This window comes from Bubalus kerabau, chromosome 6, assembly GCF_029407905.1.
Source record: "Bubalus kerabau isolate K-KA32 ecotype Philippines breed swamp buffalo chromosome 6, PCC_UOA_SB_1v2, whole genome shotgun sequence".
NCBI classification, from domain to species: domain Eukaryota; kingdom Metazoa; phylum Chordata; class Mammalia; order Artiodactyla; family Bovidae; genus Bubalus; species Bubalus kerabau.
Genome location: NC_073629.1, coordinates 67,258,597 through 67,276,069, shown reverse-complemented (window position 1 = coordinate 67,276,069; position 17,473 = coordinate 67,258,597). Strand labels below are relative to the sequence as shown.

Here is a 17,473-nt window from a genome sequence, read left to right as displayed (position 1 = left end):
GGCCAAAAGATTTAAAAAATAATAATAAAACACAATAGCCTGTTGCCTATCAAATTGCCACCACTAGAAAGACAGTGAAATGTGTTGGTTGCTCTGTCTTTGTGACCCCATGGACTGGAGCCTGCTGGGCTCCTCTGTCTGTGGAATTCTCCAGGCAAGAATACTCGAGTGGCTTGTTATGCCCTTCTCCAAAGGATCTTCCTGACCCAGGGATCGAACCCAGGTCTCCCTCACTGCAGGCAGAAAGACAGTAAACCCAATATAAATCTTATGTTGCTATCTTGGCCTTCTCAAGGCTGATAAACCCATTGATTTGAATTAGAGTATAATTTGAACTAGAGTTCCTCCAAAAGGAATAGAACTCTGTCAAAAGTATCACATAGTATCTTCTGTAACCAAGTTTTCATCTCAAAGACTAACCTAAATAAGCACATATATTTGAGTAGTAAGCATTTGCTTATGACATTTTACCTACATTCTTAGTCTCGACTTTTGCAAAATGTTGGACTGACAAAATAAACCAAACGAATATGGCATACCTTGAAAATGTGTTTTAATTGTTACCTAATAGAATGAAGATCTTACAAGCTTACTTGAATATTTACTTTGAGGGTTTGAGCATTGTTATAAAGTTGAGATTAGGATTAAAGTGTGTTTTCTTCTGCAGAATCCAAAGAAGTTTGAAGATGTTTTTGATGAAATGATCTATTTTTTAGAGCAGACTGATCACTGGGATAATACTGAAATGGAACTTGCTGCTAGAGGAGTAAGTCAGATTTTTTATAATATTTAATCCCCTTTCATTATTTATACATAATATTTACATAATTTGAGGCCACTGTTTCCTTGTCCTTGTTAAATGACAGTAAAACCAATTTTGTGAAGGTTATTATGATCCAGTCGTAAACAATAGCAACCACAGTCTTTATACATTGGGGCAACAATTGAAAATAGTATATTTTTTTAAAAACCCTTTGTTCCTTCTTGTGCTTTTTCCTTCCTTCCAAAACTCAATGAGCAGAGGCTTTAGCAGAGTGGTAATGGTAACCTGTGTAAGAGTGGTTTCAGATAGGACAGTGGCAGCTCAGGGGAGATGGGGGATTGGCTACCTATACAGGATCAAACAAAAATACATATATTGAGAATAATCAGAGCGAGATTTCTCATGATTAGAGAAGTGAGGTATAAAAAGCTAGGGTTGGAATTGGAGCTATTAGTGTGAATTCATAGTTTACTAAATAGAGAAATAAATAGGAAAGTTTGCATATACGTAAACATACATAAACTTACTAACTCTATTCACGGAGAGGGTCTGGGAGCAAGAACACCATCCCTAACACACAGATCTTGGCTTCTAAGTCCCACTCTTCACTAAAAGGAACTAGGACTCCATGGAAATTTGGCTGATTTTAGCACTAGAATACAAAAAGCATGTGATGAGCCTGGAATATTTTATTGTAATGGAAGCTTAAAGAATGAGTTTGCAAGGGGCTGGAAGGCTTTCTTGGCAGAGAAAACAGTAGATGCCGAAACACACAGGCACAGTCTTCACAGTCCTTCTTTCTCTGGTGTTCCTTCACTCAGTTAAGAACTTCTCAGTATCTAGTTCACATGTGGTATAGTGTGTAGTACAGTACAGTCTGCATGAATGAAAGAGTAAGAGATTCATAATGTGGTGGAGAAGACAGGTGGATATACCAGTAACTAAAGGACAGGCCTCCCCTGTGGCTCAGCTGATAAAGAATATGCCTACAATGCGGGAGACCTGAGTTCAGTCCCTGGGTTGGGAAGATCCCCTAGAGAAGGGAAAGGCCACCCACTCCAGTATTCCGGCCTGGAGAATTCCATGGACTTTACAGTCCATGGACTCGCAAAGAGTCGGACACGACTGAGTGACTTTCACAGAAATGACAGAGCAGAAAGAGCCTGTAGATAAGCACGGACAAAGGACTCTAGAACAGAGTGGAGGGAGAGATTAATTTCACCTCATGGGATCTAGGAAGGAACAACTGACATGTGAATTACAGCCTTTGGTTGTGAGTTGTCTTCAGTGTTGTCTCTCCTCTTTTAATCTGATTCACCTAAAAACGTGCTGCTGTTGTCATATATGAAGCCCTCACTCAGACTTTATTTCAGCTCTCTGTAATAATAATTTCTGTTTTAACTTACAATTTAATACAGGTAAAAAATCTAAACTTTTATGATGTTGTTTTGGATTTTATATTAATGGATTCCTTTGAAGATTTAGAAAACCCACCTACATCCATACAGAATGTAGTAAATAATCGCTGGCTAAACTCCTCCTTCAAAGAAACTGTAAGTGATGGTTCACGTTTCTCAACATTTAAATTTGATAAAAAAAGTAGTCAGAACTGAGAAGATGAATAAGATTAATATATATAAATATATGTCTGCCTGTAAAACGACTATTATGGAAACTGAGCTCATCCTTTGATATTGGGATCAGATGTGTATGATATATAACATATGAAAGTGAAATTTTCCTTTGGGCTCATCTATCAGTTCCTACCTTGACTTTGAGGACTCAGTATTTCTTTAGATCTCAAAAAACACTTGGGTTTCAAACTAGGTCAGGCCTAACAAAAAATTGTAACTGAAATGACTCTATGACTAAATAGAAATGTAGCAGTTTCAGTGAAAAGATAATATATATTTTTTTGGAGGAAAATACAGAGTTTTTTGTTCCCAAATACTATAAAAAATTCAAGTAGAAGGGAATTCCCTGGTGGTCCAGTGGTTAGGATTCCACACTCTCAGTGCCAGAAGGCCTAGGTTCAATCCCTGGTCAAGGAATGAAGAACCCCAGGCATGGACTTGCAACCCCTCCCCGCCAACACACACACAAAGATTAAGGTAGAAAAAAATAAGCATGTGCAAAAATAAAATGGGTTTAAACTGTATTGTTTGCTTTGGATATTTTCAGTTTCTGTTGGTTTTTGTACTCAGATTTCTATTTAACATTTTTTTTGTTGGGCTGAAGTGTGTACCTTGAAGTAGGTGGAATTAATGAAAGTTTGAATCTTTAGAAAACTAAAAAAAGTTTTAATTGGGTATTTCACAGTCATTTTGGAAGTGCCTGATACCACATTTTAAAGCATTTTTCATAAATCCACTTTTCTCTCAAAGTATGTTTTAACCATAAAAGCTGGATGTTCTCCATTTCTGTAACTGCTTCGGGACAGTGACCTTGATCGAAGTTAGGTCATGCCACAGTAGGGTCAGATTTCTTCAGAATCCACTTGGGTGTTTTAGTTCATGTTATTAGGGATGTCTCTTCGTTCTTTATTGGAATAAAACTTTTGGCTCAACTCATAACTATTTTCGGCACTACTACAATTCTTGAGGAAAAAATATTACTTGAATTTAATTACTGAGTTCCTTGGCACCAGAGTTCAGCCTTTCTCTGTCAGTGGCTTTGAATTTAATTTCAAAATTTATAAATACCTTTTCATTAATATTTATAAACAATAGAAAGAACATGAACTAGTTCTTTTTAATTAATATTATAAACATTTTAGACCTTTTAACTTTGAATTTCTAATAAAAGTCACTCTTTTTTAAATGGAAAGTTTATATAATTATTCATTTAAATCTTGCTTTTTCTCCTCTGTATATATTTAGGCTGTGGCTTCAAGTTGTTGGTCAGTGTTGAAACAGAAAAGGCAACAGATGAAGGTAAAACTCATCATGTCTTGGATTTCTTTGTAATTTGAGGCTCTCGTTGAAGAAACGTCTGAGTCAGTTTTCGGCTGGGGATGGCAGCTTATAAGCCCTGTCCTTCAAGCTCGATGAGTGGTCTGTTGGCACTGGGTTGGGTTCTCTGTTTTTGAAGTTGGGAACAGAGTTTTTGCTTTTTTGTCTTTTCACTTAATGATATTACAAAATTTTAAAAATTGTTTAACATAGTGGATGTTAGTTTGTGTAATCCAATTGAGAAATGATGATTGATTCTTAAAGCTGCTTTATTTAACACCAAAAATCACCGCCAAGTCTATATCCTGTGCCCACACCGCACACCCTCCAGCCCATCTCACCCTCCACACACTGCTCTCGCCATACACTCCTTTGGTAAAGGATGGACTCTGGAGTGAGACTGGTTCCAAATGCCACTTGTGAACCATGACCTGGGGCAAGTCTTAACCTTCCTGTGCCTTAGTTTCCTCATCTCTAAAGAAGAGCATAGTATCTACCTTGTAGGGTTTTTTGTTAGGATCAATGTGCTCAGAGTAGTGCTTGGCATAGTGCATTATGCAAGTGTTGGTTATCGTTATTATTATTATTTTTTTTTTATTTGCCCACTGACCAATGGTATTTTATCATGTCCATATTTCTAAGCCTGAGCCTTATAACTTTGAGATAGTATTTCTGAGGGCAGTGTTTTTGAGCATCTGCAGAAGGGTGCCTGTTACAAATAATTCTGGAGACCATATATTTGAATAATTCTTATTTAAAAGATGTTGAACAGGGATGTATTATAAAACATGGGGAATGTAGCTAATATTTTGTGATAACTGTAAGTGTAATGTAACCTTTAAAAATTGTATAAAAAATGAGGGACTTCCTTTGCAGTCCAGTGGTTAAGACTCCATGCTTCCATTGCAGGGGGCGCAGGTTTGACCCCTGGTCCAGGGACTAAGACCCTGCATGCCGGGCAGCACAGCCAAAAAAAAAAGAAGAAAAAAAATTGTATAGAAAATGATTCCAGAGACCCTGTGTTTTAAACAAGTTCCCTCAAAGATGATTAGAAACTCTAATGTTTGAGAACCACTGGTTTAGGGCTGGGGAACAGACTTGTAGACTTGGGTTTGATTTTCATATTCATTGGTATGATCATAGGTAAGTTAAACTGTCAGCTGACCTTCAGTTTTCCTACTTGCAAAATGGAATTAATACTTGCCTCATAAAGCTGCTGCAAAGATGAAATGAGGTAAAACATAAAAGTTAAAAGAGTAAATATGTAAAAAAATAGTAAATATATAAAGGTTTAATAAATAGTAGTATCTATAATAATAGCGATTGTTATGGAATACTATTAATATGTTATTATTATACCTAACCTTATTTCTTCTTAATATAAATCTTGTGCCTTGGACTACTGTTCTTCATGTACCCACAGATACCTATATATTTCACCTCTTGGTGAACTATTTCCTATACCTGGAATGCCATACTCTATCCTCTGTACTTAAATAATTCTTACCTACTGTTGAGTTCAGCTTACATTACTCCCTGGTGCCTGTGCTAACTTCTTACCTGTCTGAATTCCTAGTATAGTTAATATATATAGTTAATATAAATATAGGATTTAGAATTTAATATACACAGAACATCTTTTAGACTGTTGTCAGTGTATCCATGAAAACCTTTTGGCCTTTACTTATTTGTGAGTTAGGATAGGTTTTATAACCCCTCTGAAGTCTCACTTTTTATGTTTGATAATGATGTTAACATGACCTACTTTTTCAGGAACATTTTATTAAATTAAATAGAACTTAGCTCATTATCTGGAATATAATAGGTACTCATTAAATGGCAATGACTGCTATATTTTTAAATTGAGGTTTAAACGATGTCTTGGAACCTAGAAAAGAGAAAATAACTTCTCCAAGAGACAGAAGCTTAAGGCATACTTAAGCCCAGTAGATGCTATGATAAATCTCACAGGATTCTATTTAACATGGGAAATTTAGAAAGTTATTAATAAACTTAGAGCATTTCCTACATCATAGCTGTATATATTACTATTTCACAAGAAGGTGCATTACATAATTAAATGCTTCAATAATATCTGTTCTGTAACTGAAAGTTAAAAATCCTAGTAAGCATATTTTTGTGCTTAATCAATGTAAACTTTATTTTAGTCTTTTTCGGATAATCTAAGTAAGTGAGTAGAAGTTCTTCAATTCTACTGAACTAGCTAAAACCATGATAGTCTCATTAATCCTAAAAATTGTACTGCTAAGGAACATTGTAGCATTCTTGTTATTGTTTGGTTACAGCATTGTGATTTCTTTTTTATGAGGTGAAAATGCCTTTAAGAAGTAATGTTTTCAGCACATTGAAATTGTTGGATAGATTATGAAATGTTCTAAAAGCATTCTGTGACTCCTAACTGTTCCTTGTAAGTTTATTAGACTGGCTTATCATTGACCCTTGGTCTGTCCTCAAAAAGAGCTGGTCATATGATGGCTAGCAAGCAAATGCTGGAAGGCAAAAATAATTTGATTCTCCTTTACTTTGCAACAGATCCCAGATGGATTTTTTGCCCATTTTTATGCCATTTGTGAGCAGATCAGCCCTGTCCTAGCCTGGGGCTTTTTGGGTCCTAGAAATTCTCTCTATGATTTATGTTGCTTCTTCAAGGTATGTTCAGTCATTGAATCATTTCTTCTTTGTAAATTGAAAAACAGTTTTACTGTTTCTTTTTGCTTTTGTAGAAGAAAGAATGTTATTTAAATATAAAGTTATAAAAGTCACCCATGCCAGTGGAACAGTTTTATATAGATCTGTGCTTTATCCTGGATAAAAGACAACAGTTCCATTCACCATATCAATTCCTTCTGTAATGGATATATGTTTTCATATGTGTTACAATGTTAAACAAGTTGCTATAGATAATTCTTCATGCCTGACACTTGAAATTTGTAAAACAAATATCTATTTTATTGCACATGCGGCAGTTTAAAAATAAGTTCTGGTTCAAAATAATGTAAATTATAAAAGCTTATCTGTAAGAAAGAAGATGGGAGTTTAAAATTGTATTCTAATGTCAGCAATTTAAATTGACAAAAGCACAAATTGCATCTTGTTGCAGAATTTTCTGCCTGGCACAGTGCCAATAAAAGTCTCACTATTTAATAGTCCTTAATTTAGGCTGAGTTTAAAGGAGCAAATAAAAGTAAACATAATCAAGTATAAATTTGAAAGTTTTTGATATTTGGAGTTTTGGATGTTTCTCTATACTTTTCATTTAAAAAATTAAATTATTTTGTTTATGTGCTATTAATGTAGCATTTATGTAAATAGCTTAGGACTTTTTCTTTTTTTTTTTTACTGTCATTGAAAACTCATACATCTTTGATGCATTTACTTGACCTCTCAACTGTAAGGTAGGTGTTTAGTGGGAAAACTTTGGACTGGGAATTGTCTAACCTTAATGAACATTTGTGACTGTGGGCAAATCATGCTTTGTTCTCCTCTTTATCATCTGTAAAAGGAGGGGACTGGACAAGTTGATTGCCAACAACCCTTCCCAGATATAAAATCCATTGAAATCTATGATGTGCCTTCTTAGTACTTCTTAACATTTGATTTCTGGAGCTTCCCTAGTAGCTTAGATGCTAAAGCATCCGGCTTCAATGCAGGAGAACTGGATTTGATGCCTGGGTCAGGAAGATCCCCTGGAGAAGGAAATGGCAACCCACTCCAGTATTCTTGCCTGGAGAATTCCATGGACAGAAGAGCCTGGCAGGCAAAGAGTCGGACACAACTGAGTGACTAACACACGTAACATTTGATTTTCTGTAGGATAGAAATTAAATATTCCTATTTGTTTGTTTTCTTGTTGTTGCTCTTTGGAAATACTTTTTTCCATCACAACATAATAACCTGAGACTTAATACTTCGTAGTATACAAGATGCTTAAAATGAGTTTCAGCCTAAGTATTAAGTTATTGAAATGAAATATCCTTCACCATCTTCCACTGATTTGAGACCTGAAATTATTTTTTTTTTCACATGTCTTAACTTTTTTTGGCACAGAAAAATAGACATTTGGAATTTATAATTATTGGAAATAGTGTACTCTTCTGTCTTCAAATGGTACCAGTGCTCGTAGGTAACACTGAAAACTTCAGTTACTGGGAATCTAATAATAATAGTAGACCCTTACACTTACACAGTGCTCTAGTGTTTCCAGGCATTTCTCAGACAGCTCTTTTTTGGTTGTTGACCATTACGTCAGCCATGAGTAGTAAAAACAACAAGTAGTAATTAGTCCTTATTTTACTGAAAAAGAAAAGACCTTCCAAAAAAGCTGAAACACTTATCCACTGAGATTTGAAATTAGTAGTGGAAGTGACCCCCAATTCAACATTTGTTACAAAATTATAAACTATTTGGATTTAATATAATTTTGGTCTAACAAGTGCCAATTTGTTTTGTGTTCATTTTCCAGAATCAAGTTCTTTTCTTTCTCAAAGACATTTTTGATTTCGAGAAGGTGCGCTATTCCAGTATAGAGTCTCTAGCTGAAGACCTCATGCAGTTGCTTGTTCGCCGCACTGAACTTTTAATGGCCTGTCTTGGAGCTGATGCACTGAGGCATACAAGTAGCTGTTTAAATAGTCATGTTCCTGTTATGCCCAGTGGCCTATTAGAAGCCAAAGTACAATGAGTACCATAAAAATTAGACAGTTTGAGTGTGCTATGAAATATTTTAAGGTAACTATTAATTTTGTAACATATATTACAGAATTGATGGATATGGACTCAGGGAGGATTAAAACAACCTTGTAAAGAATGAGTGATTGTACTGTACTTACACAGAAGTTCTGTCATTGAATCCCTGTGTAGTGTATCCAAAGTGTCTTTTTACAAGCTTTAGGTAATAATTGTTGTGAAATGTTGTTTATTTTATAGAAATATTGCTTGAATTGAAAGCAGTATGTGGGAATTAATCGATTTGTTGTCTTCAAGCTGTCTGAAAAGTCCAGTTTCATTCTCAAAAGCTTTGTTTTTACGCTTCACACCTTGAAGATACGTACTTTAGCCAAGACTTTTATGGCCCACACATGCAAGAATATATTACTCCTAGTGTCAACGAACTTAACTTTGCCTGAAAATGTATTTTTAATTATTAAGTTGTTTGTTGTTTAATCTAGTTTAGGCAGTAGTGGTGTTTAATATGTACTGCTTACGTTATTGCTTGTGCATTTGCTTAAGTATTTGAATCAAAGAAATTGTAATGGCCGAGTATTGTTATAAAACATTTAAATGAATTGCCACTGAGAAGTTTACAAGTTTATATTAGATTTACTGAAGTTTCCCAAATATATTACTGTTGGTCCCATAAGTTACAATAGAGAGACTGAAGAAATTTCTTTTATCTTGGTATAGATAAGAGCATTTCCCTTGAATGAATGTTGATTAAAAATATAACATTTGTTAACTATGACAGCAATTAAAATTTCTCCCATGTATTTTTGAGACTCTCTCTCAACATCCTAAGGTATTAATTTTGACTTAGTAAAATCATTTCTTCTTTCTCCTTCTACAAAACTAGCTTTTAGTTATTCATAGAGAACTTAGCACACTTGAGAGTTTGTCATATTATGCCCATATTTTTAAAATATTCACTGACACTTTGAATCTTAGGGAGGTCTTAAAGAAGATTCTTTCCCCCCTGAATATAGAACAAAATATTTTTAATGGTATGGAAGTATGTTTTCTTGTCCTTTGTGATAAATATATGAACAAATGTATTCATAGTTTGAATACATAATGAATTCATATGTTTGAATACATATGTATGAATACATATGAATTCATATGAACAAATGAATTCATAGTTTGTATGAATAAGGGTCTGGAGTATATTAGATACTTTCACAGTTGTTTTAATTTTGTGTGTAAATTATATACCACTTACTTAGAGTGGCTGGCTCAGTATAACAATGGATTAGATTTGTTGATTTTGCTCCTAAAGTGTTCTTTATTCATTTTGGGAGTGAGTTATCCAGAAGGATCTAAAATATATATTTTTAAATGTATTTTTAGATTAAAGTGCCTAGTTTCTGATTAATGAGTAGAAAATGAAAAGTGGGGAAAGAAGCATAATCGTTTAAGGTTTTAAGTTTATGTATGTGCCATATTTATGTAATACTAGTTACAAAATAGATTCAGAATCTTTATGCTGGTTGCATGTACTGTATTCTATAATGTGTAGGTTACAGCATTAAACAATATGAATATTGCTGTAATTCTTTTTGAGTATGTAGCTCCTGGAGTTTTCTCACATGTATTCTTAATTTAACACTTGACTGTTCATAATTCTCATTATTAATGGAGGAGTATTTTTGGATGTATCAAAGCTAAAAATTCCATTATATTAGTATTTTATATTTCATTTTTTAATTTAAATTCTGTATTTTGGTTTCTTGTTGAGGTACCAGTGACCTTGAATGATTCACGCATATACATATGTCTGCACATACCCATCCCTATTATTGTGTAAGCAAGATAGTTATTGCTTAGGTTAATTTTCCTGTTTGAAGGACTGAATGTTTTAAGCTGTGGTTTTATAAACAAAGCTATAAGTAAACTTAATTACTTTTTTATTTGAGTAGAATATTGTTTGAAATCTGTTTCAAAGAATTGCACTATTTAATAATGCTGCTAGTACATGAAACAACTCTGGGGAATTTTTTTCATCAGATAAAATGAGTGGCTTTCCAGAAGTTGTATTTTTCTCTTTTATATTTCACCTAAAAAAAAAAATTATCCATGTTTAAGAGATTGGTTTGTCATGTTCAGTGCTTGAGGTTGGTTAGTTTCTGGTCAGTTCAGAAGCTACTACTTTAGTAAGATGCTTTCTTTGTGGCCTTTGACACAAGAGACAAGAATGACCAAATAGATTTTTAGGGTAATGGGTATAAAAAACCCCTCTCTATTGTAAGGGAAGAAACCTGACTTTTCTAAAGAAACATCTCTTAAAAATGTTTCTAACCACTAAAGAGTACTTAAGGTGTATGTTCCAATTCCAGTTTGCCTTGAAATTGGGTTGAACAGTAAAGCAATGTTTTAAAAATATAAAGTAAGTAAACTGGTCTAGAACCTTTTAGGATAAAACCCTGTTTAACACTTACTCATGGTAGTATTATCAGAAAATTACCTTTGCCACCATGAATCCTACTATCTGCTTTTCTATATAAATTATAAGAAGACCTTGAATTAATCATGAGAAAATGGATTTTTTTTTTCCTCCTATTTTCTGGAAGAAAAAAAGTAAGTGTTCAGGTGATTTTTATTTGATAATTTTTCTTTCTCCTTTGGTTTCTCTACATCTTTGTTCAACTAAAAGGCTAGTTATTCTTGAAGGATTACAATATGTTTATTAAATGTCAAAATGAGATTCTTTTTTAAAAAGAAGGCAAGTTTTTCATACTGTTACAGTCAGCGCCAAAGAACTTTTTCCTTCCCATAAGTATTTTTTATTTGCATCTGTTTGATTCTATTAATTTTTTCAATTAACTGACTTTATAAAAAATATTTGCAAACTTTTTCTTGCCTTAAGATGTAATATTTTCCACTTAACTGATTGCCTACGGATGATTATCTGCATTAAAAAGAATTCTTTAACTTATCATTCCTTTAAACCTATGAGATAGAAATGCCAAAGTAACATTTCACATACTTCTCTGTGACCTTTCATAATCAGAAATTTTAAATTATGTTCATAACATAATTTGCTTTTATTTTTAGTGAACACATATTAGGGAGTTATTTGGAATATGTCAATACTTTTCAAAGTGATTATAAGAATGACACTGAATTAAAAAAAATTTTTTTTTTGCTTGGATTAAGCAAATTTAGAAATATCTCTGTATGTGAAACTGAAGAATTTATATAATCTGTGATTAATGGAAATAAGGGCATCCTTTCTTTGTTACTTGTGTTTATATTGTTGTTTTGCTTAGTTTGAGAACAACTGTGTATTAGCTTCACTTGGCTGATATCTGTAAGTGTGTCTATTCCTAAGTGTAAAGACTGCATTCATTAATTTATGTAAAAGTAAAACACTACGGTAGCAGGAAAAAAAAGAGCACTGACTCTTTAGCCAAAATAAGCGCTGTAACATGGCATTTCTCTATTGCCAAATAAAAAAGTGATGGTGCATCTTGCTGATGTATTGAGTGCTTTATACAATACTTATAATTTGCAAGGTCACACTTGTCTCATTAAATCCTATGTACCCTATGGAAACTTTCAGTCTCCATAAGACCACATACATAGGCATGGAGAATATAGAACACTGCAGAAGTGCTGAAATCAAGTGTGAAAGTGTATGTTTCCTTTACATACTAACTGGGAGAGAAAACAGTTTCGTGATGAATAAAAGTAAAGTACTTGTGGGTTTTTTTTAATTAATAATTTCAAGGGTTATGATTAAAATTGCCATCAAACTCAATATGAATCTATCATATTGATGGACATGCATCCTTCCCTATTCAGACATGCCCCTTGCCCACCACTTGGTAGGGATTCAGATACATTTACTTAAGGAGAGGGATGCTGCCTGGATACTGCTGATGATACCAGATGGGAGAGAAGGGTTTATTTGGTTATAAAAACAGTATTTTGATTTGGGACTTTTAATGAAGAGGTTTGTTTTAGAACAAACATGTACAGGATAGATAAATGTATATAGCTATATTTTTAGACTCTTAAGTTAAACATAAACTTAAGTATATTAGTAAGCAAATCATATAAATAGGAGTTAAACTTTTTCCTAGCAAGGATTTGAGGTCAGAGATAGAATGGAAAACTAGATCTGTGTCTCCATCTCATCTTCTGTTTTCTTTGCTGTCTGCCATCCTTCTGTTATCTCATGCCATTTTCATTGACTGTGCTGTGTGAACTTAATATTTTGCACTTTAAATACATCTCTCTGAATTATTATGTTTGTTTAAAATACCTCTCTACAAGCATCTTGGTGTCTTCATTGCTTGCATGCTCACAGGTGTTAGTCTCTCAGTTGTGTCTGACTCTTTGCGACCCCATGGACTGTAGCCAGCCAGGCTCATCTGTCCGTGGGATTTCCCAGGGAAGAATACTGGAATGGGTTGCCGTTCCCTTCTCCAGGAGATCTTCGTGACCCAGAGACTGAACCTACGTCTTCTGGGTCTCTTGCATTGGCAGGCAGATTCTTTGCAACTGCACCGCCTGGGAAGTCCAATTGTTAACACCATTTGTAGAGCTTTGCTGGAAATCATTAAAAACTCCCTTGGTTTATCCACTGTCTTTCTTACTTTTCTTGTGCTACTTTGACTTCCATTTTTTATGTAGTGTTGCTTCCTACACCGTGTATTCTATAATCCTTTACCCTGCGTTTCTTCTCCTTTAATGTCTTTCTCTCCTCATGCTACTGACATATTTGATCAAGCTGCACAGCTCTTTTGTCTGATGAGGGTCTTTTTTTGTTTTCTTCTACCTTTTAACAGTGAGAACCCTTAAGTAACCTCTATCATTGGGGCAGGAAAGGACTGAATTCCCGTACAGGAAAAAAAAGGGCAAACCTTGCTTCTATGATGCTTTTTATTCTTTACTTAAAAGCCACAGCAAGGCAACTGGTATATCAAATACCACCTCAACGTTTTGCTTTTAACTGTCTCTTATGTGTGTCACAGAAGCCTTTCACACAGTATACTTATTTATAGGAAATTACAGAACTTTTATAATTTGCTATTTGAAATAATATCACAATACTTAAATATAGAGAAGAACTTTGACATTTGAAAACACCTGAGATACATGACTTCTAAAAGTTTGCTAATTCTTTTATTTAATGACACTGAGAGAATAGGTCCAGAGACTTTAAAAAGGATTGAATACTTTATGTGATAGCAAATGGGATTTTTTTTTAAAGTAGGTTAAAGCAGGTATACTTGTTATCTATTGCTACCTGAAAAATTATCCCCAAATTTAGCAGCTCTAAAAAATGAACATTATGTCCCATGGTTTCTGAGGGTTAGAAATTTAGGAATGGCTGGTTCCAGAGGTCCTCGCTTAGAGTCTGTCCTGAGCCTGCAGTCATCTGAAGGCTTGACTAGGCCTGGAAGATTTTGCTTCCAAGAGTTGCTTACTCATAAAGCTGTTGTCAGAGAGCTTTAGGTCCTTGTTGCATGGGCCTCTGAACAGAACTACCTAAGTATCTTTAAAACCTAGCAGCTGGCTTTCCCCAGAGTGAGTAATCCCGTAGACATCAAGACAAAAGACAGTATCTTTTATAACCTAGACTTGAAGGGGACATACCATCATTTGTGCCATATTCTATTAGTCACATAGACCCGCCATGATACGATGGAGGAGGAGTTTACACAAGGACAGAAAGACTAGGAGGCAGGATCATTTGAGGTTATCTTGGTGGTTGAATATCACACCAGGGAATCATAATAAATTGTAAAGAGATAATGTATATATAATGTATCAATGTATTACACATTATAGTTACATTATGTAAAAAAATATATTATGTATTACAGTTATTTTAATTTTAAATGAATATGTGCACATTCTTGGGCCAATCTTTTGGGGTAGGGTCAGAGCCTATATTTGTGTATACGGATCAACACAGTATTCTGAAATGTCTGTTGCATAAACTATACCTCTAAATCATCATCTGGGATTTCTAGTTTCCCTTTTATTTATTTATTTATTTTGGCTGTACTAAGTTTTCGTTGCTGCATGGACTTTTCTCTAATTGCAGGGAGTGGGGGCTACTCTAATTGCAGGGAACGGGTTTCTCATTGTGGAAGCTTCTCTTGTTGCAGAGCACAGGATCTAGGACACATGGGCTTTAGTAGTTGTGGTTCCCCGGCTCCAGAATACAGGCTCAACAGTTGTAGCACACGGGCTACACGGGTTTAGTTGCTCTTCAGCATGTGGGATCCTCCCAGATCAGGAATTGAACCCGTGTCTCCTGCATTGGCAGGCAGATTCTTTACCACTGAGCCACCAGGGAAGCCCTCCTTTACTTTTAAAGGAGAAAAAATTTACATGAAAAGCAACGAGTGCCAAATCCCCATAGGTTTTCATAATTTTCTACACAGTCTTTTACATTTGTCTTCCCCACACCTAGTTGGATGGTAATTTTTGAAAGCTGTTTGCCTTCAAGTCTTCAAAGCATTCAACTTAGCTTTTATAAAAACAATAACTTTTTGCTTTTGTGATTTTTCCTTTTTGTGATGTTTATGTAATTTCAGTAATGTGCAACTAATAGAGTCAAGTCTGAGAACAAATCCAATTGATTCATGATAAATATACAAGAAGTGTTTATGTAAGTCAGCAAATCTTGAATTTCTAATAGCTTTCTCAAACTTAGCATGTCCAAAAGGGAGCTCCTACCCATACCTGCCTAAACCTCCTCCCAGTCTTTCTCGTCCTAGTAAATGACAACTCCGTTTTCCAGTTCCTCAGGCCAAAAAGTTCTTTTCCTCACATTTCATACTCAATCTGTTACCAAAATCCTACCAGTTCCACTTTTCAGAAGTATCAAGAAAAAAATACACCAAACATTTCTCACTGCCTTCAGAACTATCACCTTGGCCCAAACTCCCATTGCCTGTCATCACGATTATTTTGGAAGTCTCCTAATTGGTCTCCCTGCTTCATTTTAGTGTATTTGCAGCACACCAGCCAGACTGACGACTTCTCTTGTGGCTCAGCTGGTAAAGAATCCACTGGCAATAAATGCAGGAGACTCCAGTTCAACTCCTGGGTTAGGAAGATCCAGTGGAGAAGGGATAGGCTACCCATTCCAGTATTCTTGGGCTTCCCTGGTGGCTCAGTTGGTAAAGAATCTGCCTGCAATGCAGGAGACCTGGGTTTGATTCCTGGGTTGGGAATCCCCTGGAGAAGGGAAAGGGTACCCACTCTAGTATTCTGGCCTGGAGAATTCCATGGACAGTATAGTCCATGGGGTCGCAAAGAGTTGGATACGACTGAGTGACTTTCACTTCACTTCAGCCAGACTGAACATGTTAAAAATACATCATCACATCATGTCAATGCTTTGTTCACAATCTACCGATGGTCACCCATCTTACTCAGAGTAAAAGCCAAAGTCTTTACAATGTGGAAAAAGGTTGCTCACAATCAGTCTCCTGCCCCAATCCACTTGGTATCATTTCACTCTTTGCCTACTTAGCTAGAAAGATGATGCTGTGAAAGTGCTGCACTCAATATGCCAGCAAATTTGGAAAACTCAGCAGTGGCCACAGGACTAGAAAAGGTCAGTGTTCATTCCAACCCCAAAGAAAGGCAATGCCAAAGAATGCTCAAACTACCGCACAATTGTACTCATCTCACATGCTAGCAAAGTGATGCTTAACATTCTCCAAGCCAGGCTTCAGCAATACCTGAACCGTGAACTTCCAGATGTTCAAGCTGGTTTTAGAAAAGGTAGAGGAACGAGAGATCAAATTGCCAACATCCTCTGGATCATCAAAAAAGCAAGAGAGTTCCAGAAAAACATCTATTTCTGCTTTATTGACTATGCCAAAGCCTTTGCCTGTATGGATCACAACAAACTGTGGAAAATTCTTCAAGAGATGGGAATACCAGACCACCTGACCTGCCTCTTGAGAAACCTGTATGCAGGTCAGGAAGCAACAGTTAGAACTGGATATGGAACAACAGACTGGTTCCAAATAGGAAAAGGAGTTCGTCAAGGCTGTGTATTGTCACCCTGCTTATTTAACTTACATGCAGAGTACATCATGAGAAACGCTGGGCTGGATGAAGCACAAGCTGGAATCAAGATTGCTGGGAGAAATATCAATAACCTCACATATGCAGATGACACCACCCTTATGGCAGAGAGTGAAGAGGAACTAAAGAGCCTCTTGATGAAAGTGAAAGAGGAGAGTGAAAAAGTTGGCTTAAGGCTCAACATTCAGAAAACAAAGATCATGGCATCCGGTCCCATCACTTCATGGCAAATAGATGGGGAAACAGTGGCTGACTTTATTTTTCTGGGCTCTAAAATCACTGCAGATGGTGATTGCAGCCATGAAATTAAAAGACACTTACTCCTTGGAAGGAAGGTTATGACCAACCTAGATAGCATATTCAAAAGCAGAGACATTACTTTGCCAACAAAGGTCTGACTAGTCAAGGCTATGGTTTTTCCCGTGGTCATGTATGGATGTGAGAGTTGGACTATAAAGAAAGCTGAGCACCGAGGAATTGATGCTTTTGAACTGTGGTGTTGGAGAAGACTCTTGAGAGTCCCTTGGACTGCAAGGAGATCCAACCAGTCCATCCTAAAGGAGATCAGTCCTGGGTGTTTATTGGAAGGACTGATGTTGAAGCTGAAACTCCAATACTTTGGCCACCTGATGCGAAGAGCTGACTCATTTGAAAAGACCCTGATGCTGGGAAAGATTGAGGGCAGGAGAAGGGGATGACAGAGGATAAGATGGTTGGACGGCATTAGCTACTCAATGGACATGAGTTTGGGTGGACTCCTGGAGTTGGTGATGGACAGGGAGGCCTGGCATGCTGTGGTTCATGGGGTCACAAAGAGTCAGACACCACTGAGTGACTGAACTGAACTGAACTATTTAGCCTCACTCACATGGCCTTCTTGTTCTTTCTAGAATATGTCAGATAGCATCTTTCATGGGGCCTTTGCACTTCCTCCTGGACCAATCTTCTCACAGAGATCTCCAGA

The 17,473-nt window shown here is 35.8% G+C and overlaps 1 protein-coding gene across 4 annotated transcripts in view; it reads left to right on the top strand.

Annotated features, from left to right (window-relative positions):
• MIGA1 (mitoguardin 1) overlaps nt 1-11,916 on the top strand; it is a 78,217-nt gene extending 66,301 nt beyond the window's left edge. For 3 of the 4 annotated variants that reach the window (XM_055585410.1, XM_055585408.1, XM_055585409.1), the window contains 5 exons: nt 668-766; nt 2,182-2,316; nt 3,643-3,696; nt 6,268-6,384; nt 8,198-11,916. In XM_055585410.1, coding sequence (XP_055441385.1) covers nt 668-766; nt 2,182-2,316; nt 3,643-3,696; nt 6,268-6,384; nt 8,198-8,416 — 624 coding nt within the window. In that variant the 3' untranslated portion in view covers nt 8,417-11,916. The remainder of the gene's footprint in view (nt 1-667; nt 767-2,181; nt 2,317-3,642; nt 3,697-6,267; nt 6,385-8,197) is intronic. The other variant, XM_055585411.1, reaches the window with a different exon arrangement.
• Nucleotides 11,917-17,473: the final 5,557 nt, after the last annotated feature.